Here is an 8,716-nt window from a genome sequence, read left to right as displayed (position 1 = left end):
ACTCTTCTCGTCCGCATCCATCCTCCTCTTCATCTTTAGTTTTCCAGGTTTTGTCTTGATTTTAGGGGCATGTGGCCTGTTACAGTCCTCTGCTTTTTCCCACATTGGTTGACCCGAAATTGGATTAATGTGGTGGTTATAAGTTTCCCTGTATGAGTCCATGGTCAGCCATCTGTGACAGAAGTCTTCTGGCTGCTTATTCACACGAGAGAGGGCAGCACAAGCGTGCACACACGGAATACCTGCAGGTGCCAAACAGTGACATGAACCATGATAATAGTTATGGTTGAAGAAAGTAAAATGCATAAAGACAATTAACTTACCCGTTAGCATCCAAAATTGGCATGTGCACAATCTTTTTCCTATGTCCACAACATGGTTAGTTGGATGTCCGTGCACCTCAAATTTTTCGTATCTGTTATCCCCAGTCCAAATTGGCTTCCAATGCTTGGATTCTTTCCTAACCTTTTCCAGCCTGCTCTTTATAACAGGTGTGAGCTTCCCAGTGTGATTCTGCAGCTTTACCTTATTTTTCGCTATGGTACGCATAACAAACATCCTTACCTCCTCCAGCAATGTTATGATGGGTTTGGCTCGTGCATCCTTGATCTTAGCATTGAACACTTCGCAGGCGTTGTTACAGATGCTATCCAACTTCGGCTTATGGCTGAATAAGCTTCTGGTCCAAGCATCCATCAGCCACTTCTCTAAGTATGCCCAAGCATCCTCATTTAACCTTTTGATCTTCTCCATTCCATCCCTGAATTCTTAGTATGTTGTTGCCCTTGCACATTCCCACAGAAGTACCCTTAGCTGTAAGTCCTTCCAATTCTTGTTAAAATTTTCCATAAATGCCAGACGTAGAAACGGTGATGCACATTAGGCATCACCGCTTTCACTGCTGATATCAGTCCCTGCTAGATTTAGTAAATATTATACACAGATAATGGTCCCTGACTTTATAATCGTGATACATAATAGTCCCTAACATTTGATTACTATTCTCATAATAGTCCCTACAATTGAAGGTCGTGACCCATACAAGTCCCTAACGTTTATCTAACGTGCACATAATGATCCAGGAAGTATATAACATGCTTAATAGGACATCCAGATTAATTAGACAACCAATAATTACAAGTTCTCCATATAATGCATACAAGCATAATGAAAGCACAATTCTTCAAGTAATAATAACAGCACAATGGTTTCCCTAATAACTAACCATCAATATCCAATCATCTCACAATTAATGCAGATAGGAGTAACCGCAAAATTCTTTCCAAAATAACTAACCAACATACTCGAATGGAAGCATAATTCTTCAAGTAACCATAACAGCAGAATTCTTTCCCTAATAACTAAACATCAATATCCAATGATCTCACAATTAATTCAGATAAGTATAACATCAAAATTCTTTCCATAAAAACTAACCATCAAAATCCAATGAAAACACAATTCTTCACAATAAGCATAACAACACAATTCTTAATATAAGATTAAATAAAATCAAAGCAAGACAATCAAATAAAATCACACATTTTGCATATCCGATATGAAGCACCAGTCATAATCTTTATAATGCCCCAAGTCCTGATGAAGTAACTCAAGAAACCATCTCCATGTCTCTGTATTCTCTACTCTGACAATAGCCTAGGCTATGACATAGATATGATGATTTGCATCTAACCCCACGGCTGACAAAATCTGGCCACCAAACCGTGTCTTCAGGAAAGCACCATCCAGACCTATCAAAGGACGGCAACCAGCCTTAAACCCGTTTTTGCAGCCACTTAAGCATATATACATTCTATCAAAGGTAACTTCACCATCTGGTTGGGGGGTGGTGCATATTTGTACAGTGGAACCGGGATTAGTCGTCAACAGCGTCATACCATAATCCCTAACCATCTTATATTGCTCTTTCTCATCCCCATACACTACACTTCTTGCATCCATTAATGCCCTGGATATTGAATTTTTATTCAGTGTCAAGTCAAACCGTGTCTTGAAGTAAGTTGTAGTTTCGTAGTGTTTAAAATTTGGATACTTTCTCACTTTCTTCACAAGCTTGCTGCATACCCAATTCCTGTTGGCAGCCCTATTCTTGTCCTCTCTTGGACAAGTGTGGTCATCATTGAATGTCTTAATTTGCCAACAGGTGTCTTCATGGTCTCTTGATGCATAAGCCACCCATGGGCACTCTTTGACCTTACACACTGTCCTGCACCTTATGTTATCATTTTTCACTATCTTTATGCTTCTACCCTCTTGGATTGTATATTCTCTCACAGCTTCTCTAAATTTCCATTTAGTTCCAAACTTCATGCCTACCTCAAGGTGCAGCTCTCTAAACCTTGCACCCTCCCTAAATAGCGGACTTGCCTCTTCAGATTCATTTCCTTCCTCCAACTCATCTTCTGAGTTTGGAGGCGTCTTTATCTCCTCCGAGTGCCAAGAATTGGTGCCATCTGAGTCAACACCCTGGGTCTAGTCCATCCTCTACCCCTTCAAGAACACAACCCACAAACCCAAGGTCAACTTCAGCGTCGCTCACCTCCTCCACCAAACCATCGTCTTCATGTAATATCTTCTCCTTCTCTTTACCTAGTGGATTAATATTTCTCTTACCCACCGCTGAATGTGTCATGTTTCTCCTAATCCTACTCCCAGTTTTAGGATCATTCCCTGTAGCCTCAGAATCAGAGGAACTACCCTTATCCGGACCTGGCTTAAACATGCTATCCTCTTCACTGTCAAAGGAGTCAGAAGATACATCAAAGAAAACTTCATTGTTAAACACCTTGCTACTAAATCCTCTAGCAGCAGACTGTGTACAGGGTCTCCTGAAAATACTTGGTCTCTTGGACAGTTTCTTCTTGTTGCTCTTATCTGATTTAGTGTTCTGATTGGGCTTCGTGGACTGGCTGATTTTGGTGGGCTTGGTGAGCTTGGTGAGCTTGGTGAGCTTGGTGGGTTTGGTGGGCTTGGTGGGCTTGGTGGCTTTTGGGAAGTTAGTCTTCTTGAGAGGTTTGGTTGTCTTGGAAGGATTAGCAGTTTTAGAGTGTGATGGTTGTGATTGCCGTGGAGATGTTTTATTCTTTTTGGGACTGAATTTGCAAGAAGTATTGGGTACAACCTTAGGGATAGGAGCAACTATGAGTGCATGAGTCTGTGTAAGTGGGGGACTCACATCAGTATCTGTACCTGCATTACACCCCCTCTCCACCATGATCATCCAAGTACACAACTGTGTTATCTCCCTCTAACACCTCCGGCACTGACACTGTATGCTCGAAATATATATCAATCAATCCCTCATTTGTCCTAGCACAATTCACCATCTCTCTTATCTCTTTGTCACTATTTATATTTCTCAACCCATTATCCAAGCCTTTTCCAGGAACATGCCACCAGCACTGTTTTATGTCATTGTACCCAAGCTCCTTATGGTAGTTCCGTATGTAGAAGACATCTAGAGTATCAGTGTCTAGATCACCTAAACAGGCCTTGTTGTCCGGAGAATATATCATAATCCCTTCTGTATTTTTTTTTGAAGTCACCCCCCATGATGAAACATGATGTCCAACTTCTCCTCCATCTGTAAGAAATTTAAAATTTTTACAATATACAGGGAGAATTTGAAAGCCTACTCATGCATTAAAAAGGAAAAATAATCACCACAATAAAACATACTTTTTCAAACCTCCATACATCTCCCTGTTTCATCCCTGTTTCATTCGGGTATTACAGCAACCCGACAAACCCCAGCCAAGATTCAAACTCTAGACACTACAATACCACCAAAACTCTAGAACCTCAACTACACTGACCAATGCTATCATCAACCAACACTGTATTCAAAATGCAAAGTAAAAAAAAAAAGAAGGTTACCTTGAGTCCGATCACAACGTCAGAACCTCGTGTTTGTGGTGAAGGAAGGGAAGGGAAGAGCGATAACAACTTCTGATCAGATGACTTCTTCTCTAAAATTTTTGTAAACCCAGCAAATACAACCCTACGGCTATGCCATTGATGGGGAGATGAAGAAGAAGTCAGAAGGTGGAAGAATAAGAGACGAAGTGTTTGTGTTGGGGGAGAAAACTGTTTTTCATAACAAGTAACACCTATACGGCGTCATTTTTGGCTTTCAAGGGCGCCAAACCCAAAACGACGTCGTTTTGGACACGTCTCACGTGGCAATCCGAGGCCATGTCAGTGCTCCGGTGATGAGTCATCACCTGAAATATGGCCAGGGACTAGTTTGAGTGATCGGAGCTCTATCTGGAGGACTACAATAAAAAAAATCAGGATCTTAGGGATTACTATACTATGAGTTATTGCGTGAATCTCAGGGACTACTATGGGTATTTACTCAACAATACATGCAAAAAACGTTAATGGAAGTTGTTAAGTATTTGACATAAGAACAAATGAGATTAATGTTAAATCTCTAAGGTATCGTTTGTTTTGAGATACTGAGAGACAGAGACTAAGAGACTGAGACTCAGTATCATATTTGTTGGTTTAAAGACTGGTACTACTAAACTTTCTGTCCCTATCTCCAAAATTTTAGTATTTCAGTGCCTCTAAAAAGTAGGGATATATGGAACTAAAATTTATAGAGATAAAGACTGAAATTTTAATAATATTTTATACCTAAAATACTCTCATTTTATAATTAATTAATTCTAGTTTTATCCTTTGTGCAAATTAAATTAGACTTTTATTCTTATTTTAATTTTTGTCTCTCATTTTACACCAAACATAATATTAAAATTTATTTTAATTTCAATTTCTGTCTCTTAATCTCTGTGTTTTTGTCTCTATTTGTATTTGTCTACCAAATGCTACTAAAGGACTAATTTGAATAAATAAATGTTTAAGCGATTAATTTGATTAAAAAATTGAGGAACGAAAATGACGATCGACTAATTGACTAACCTTTCAAACTAATTTTATCACTAACCCTTCTATTGTTTGAATATTTCAATTAACTAATGTATAAATTTCAAAAAGAAGGACAAAGTGTATAATCACTTTCCATCTCCTCCTTCTGAATATTTATATGGTTGGTTTCTTTTTAACATATGTATATATCTCATTACGGACACGTGCTCACACACGCTAATCAATTTAAGTAAGAAAACTAGTAAATTGAGAAAGTGAAAATATAACCCTTGAATCAAATAGTAAAAATCATACATAATGAAAATTACATATTCAACAGAGATCCTTACTTTATTACTTAATATTCTCGGATTTTTCCATCAATTATATTCTTTGATCATGTGTAGAGTACTAGAGTTTGATGGGATTATTCTGCGTATTTGACCAAGCTTTTTATGTTAGAAAATGTTTAGACTTTAGATAGGAGAAAGCAGTAAGCACCAATTCCTCGCTGGGTCAGAGAAGATCCCATTAAACTAGAACTAACCAAAATAAGAGAGAAATTTTGATTAAGCAGTTCATCACCAAAAACAAGAACCGTTACATAGCTTAACTAAATTGTTATCTAAATAGTTTTCTACGGTCAACTTACGCAAAAACAAGTGCTACCAAAAGGAAAATGGTTTGAGTAATTCAATGGATGTTAATTAACCATACGCAATGGACACCAAATGACGGGAGGATCACGAGAACAGATCCAGCACTGGTATTTGTATTTCTTCTCAATGCAGGGACACTCTAGAGTGCTGGCAAGGTTGTAATAACCGCAATAACCGCATTTCCGGAGACCAATCTCTGTCATCCCATCCCTCACCACACCTCGAGGCCAAGAAGACAATGAGGAGGACCTTGAGCTTTCACCATAACTCTTCACATTCACATCGTCAAGCCCTCTATCCTCCAATTGTGTCACCATATTATCAAAGAAATTCTTGGTGACAACGGTCAGATGAGAAAGTTCCAGACGATTCCTATCGAAACCGTCTTTCTTCCTATTCAGGATCTCCATCAGCATTGTTTCGGCAAACTTGTGAAGCTTCTCCAATGCACTCTCAGCAACGCCTTGTGTGTGTTCGAACAACTCCTTCTTGGCTTTCTCCTCCTCAGGGATGAAGTAACCATATGCATAGGTCCACTTCAGCAACTTCCTACACTCGATTACCTCTTCCCAAGCCTTCTTCACAAACTCAAAATCATCTTCACGCCTTTCAAATTCCTTGCACAGGATTCTTATATTCTCATTGTTCAGGTACTTCTCCATCATCTCAATCGATTTTTTCCTTGAGAATTCGTTGGTAAACCAACGTTCATAATAGTGAGTGTACCTATCAAATATGAACCCAATTACTAAATCAAATATGAACAAGAATATTATATGGTAAACAATTTTCTAGTCAACAAAAAAGAAAGAAAATGTTAGAGGATAAACATTTTTAGAATAAAAATAAAAAAATTGACTAATATTAGTTCAAACATAAGGAGACAAAAAGTCTTAGTCATAAAAAGTTTCTCATTATGAAAAGAAAAACACTGGAAGACTATTACTTTTAATGACAAAAGATTGAAGAATTAGATTAATACATACTCAAATGCATTTTCACTCACACATTACATTTGACATACTTTGACATGTTAGACTAATTTATCTACCATAATGTGAGTTAATATTTTAACTTTTATTTGAACTATGAATTAAATTTTATCCTATTATCCAATTAAATTTATCCATCTAGATAATATTTTAACTAAGATTAACAAATTAATTACTTTTGCTAGAGTGACAAACAATTGATTATCTGTCCAAGGATATGCAAATTAAATTTATTCAACATACTACAGCAAGTCAGCAACACAGGTAAACTTTTTCATCAATACCAATCAAAGCTTGTTATTACCCATAAGAAGAACATATATGACAAAATAGAAGTATAATATAACATAACAAATATAAATGTTTGTACCTCTCCAAGTCCAAATAGCCATTTCCATTGTCCATTGTGGGCGTCTCAGTATTCCGGGCTGAGAAACGGTTACAACCATAAGCGGAACACAGAGACCACCTAGAAAGACATAGCCAGCAAAATCGGCAGCCACAAACAGTGCAAATCATCTGCATGCAACCCTCATTCTTCTCAATGCGGATCCCACAATCGGGGCATTCCTTCGTGAAAGCAGAGATCCAAATCACGCTCTGAGAATCATCCACATTCTTCTTCATCCACTCAGCCACCGTTTCACAACTCACAGGTCTATGACCATCTTCACCACATTCCCAGCAAAACCTATGTTCATTACTGCAACAAGCCTCAACATATTTGTTAGCGTAATTTCCATCCGATTCGTAAAGAACAGCAAGATCGCAAGCAGGACTTGGACACCACTTTATATTCTTTCTGGTTTCAACATACGAGCGTAACAAGAAACGATCGTACATGTTCTTGTTTGTCTCGCTGGCGAATCGCCGAACAGTTTCAATCTCCAAGGAAGCCTCACAAGATGGATGAGGGCATCGCATCGGTTTCAGGCACTCATGAGGACCTTCTTGGATCTTCTCATCGATGTAGTGCTTCCAACAATCGATGCAGTATCCATGGCCACACTTGGCATACTCCACCTTCTTGTACCAAACTGAATCGTCAAAGCAGATCTCGCATGTAGAACTCTGGATTAGTTCCTTCCAGTGGTTGATGTTGTTACTACTATTGAGCAAGCCAACGAGTTCTCGAACTCTTTGTTCGTCTTCGAACCAAGCTTCGTGGACCTTCATGGCGCTCCAGCCATGGTGGATAAGCAAAAGGCACGCATCGGATTGTGGTATGAGAAGAACAGATGATACCTTGTTGATTTCAGTGGTTTGGAGCTTCCTGATATCGGAGTCGGTCAAAGTAGTGAAGCAGCTGCTTTGTGGTGTGGATGATGATGATGATGGTGGTGGTGATTCTTTGATCTCTGCTGCAGCAATAATGGAGTACTCATCCTCCTCTTCTACTTCATGATGAGGAGATTCGTTTTGGAACAGAAAAGGTTCCATTTCATATGAGGTGTCCATGGAGGGAACCAAAGGATGAAGGAAACTGAAGAAGCAAAGGGAATGGATGGGCTTATTGGAGAAGACATTACTAGACTTTTTATATGTATACAACTCATATATTATATTTTTTTAAAAAAAATTATATAATATATTTTATGGAAGCAATAAAGAGACAAAAATAAAGAAAATTTTTTATATAATATATGTTAACCATAAATCCTAATAAAACCAATGAATGAATGTATAGGACTATAGGTATTAGTAGATACACTCCTCCTATATGCAACTGTGGATCCAAATCTGTCAATCAATATTAGTTTCACCATTTGGGTTTGGATATGAGAGAGAGACCAAAAGAAATCTTGAATTTATTGTCATTTTTAACACCTGATTATACTTTTCAGTATTTTGAGGCTCAAGGCAGCTTTGTGTCAAGCCAGACACTCATGGGTGGTCAAAACTCAAAACAATTTGATAAGCATTCCTTCAAATCCCTGAACCGTCAAAGATATTCATTCAAGAGATTGCATCTTTGAATGAATAAGTGTGTGTTTGGATTACAGTTTCTGAACGGAGTTTGCATAAAATTGATTTTGCAAAATTGATTTTGATGGAAAGTAAGTTTGTGTTAACGTGATTTATCTTTGGCAATCTTTATATCAAAATTGATTATAGTAAAATAAATGTTGTTTGGATTATACTACTCAAAATCACTTTTAGATAAAAAATTAC

At 37.9% G+C, this 8,716-nt stretch overlaps 2 protein-coding genes across 2 annotated transcripts; both read right to left on the bottom strand.

Moving 5' to 3' along the window:
• Nucleotides 1–1,656: 1,656 nt before the first annotated feature.
• On the bottom strand, nucleotides 1,657–2,331 carry LOC112732594 (uncharacterized). The gene has a single exon (XM_025781355.1). It carries the CDS (start codon nucleotides 2,329–2,331, stop codon nucleotides 1,657–1,659), a length of 675 nt encoding a protein of 224 aa, XP_025637140.1.
• A 3,143-nt stretch (nucleotides 2,332–5,474) lies between these two features.
• Nucleotides 5,475–8,035, bottom strand: LOC112737099 (probable E3 ubiquitin-protein ligase ARI10). Its single transcript, XM_025786856.3, has 2 exons — nucleotides 6,915–8,035; nucleotides 5,475–6,278 (listed from the first exon to the last, which is right to left on the bottom strand). The coding sequence occupies exons 1-2, from the start codon at nucleotides 8,000–8,002 to the stop codon at nucleotides 5,597–5,599; spliced, it is 1,770 nt and encodes a 589-aa protein (XP_025642641.1). The 5' UTR covers nucleotides 8,003–8,035; the 3' UTR covers nucleotides 5,475–5,596.
• Between the last annotated feature and the right edge of the window lie 681 nt (nucleotides 8,036–8,716).

This window comes from Arachis hypogaea, chromosome 13 (assembly GCF_003086295.3).
Source record: "Arachis hypogaea cultivar Tifrunner chromosome 13, arahy.Tifrunner.gnm2.J5K5, whole genome shotgun sequence".
In the NCBI taxonomy this organism is placed as follows: domain Eukaryota; kingdom Viridiplantae; phylum Streptophyta; class Magnoliopsida; order Fabales; family Fabaceae; genus Arachis; species Arachis hypogaea.
This window is presented reverse-complemented; position numbering and strand designations above follow the sequence as displayed.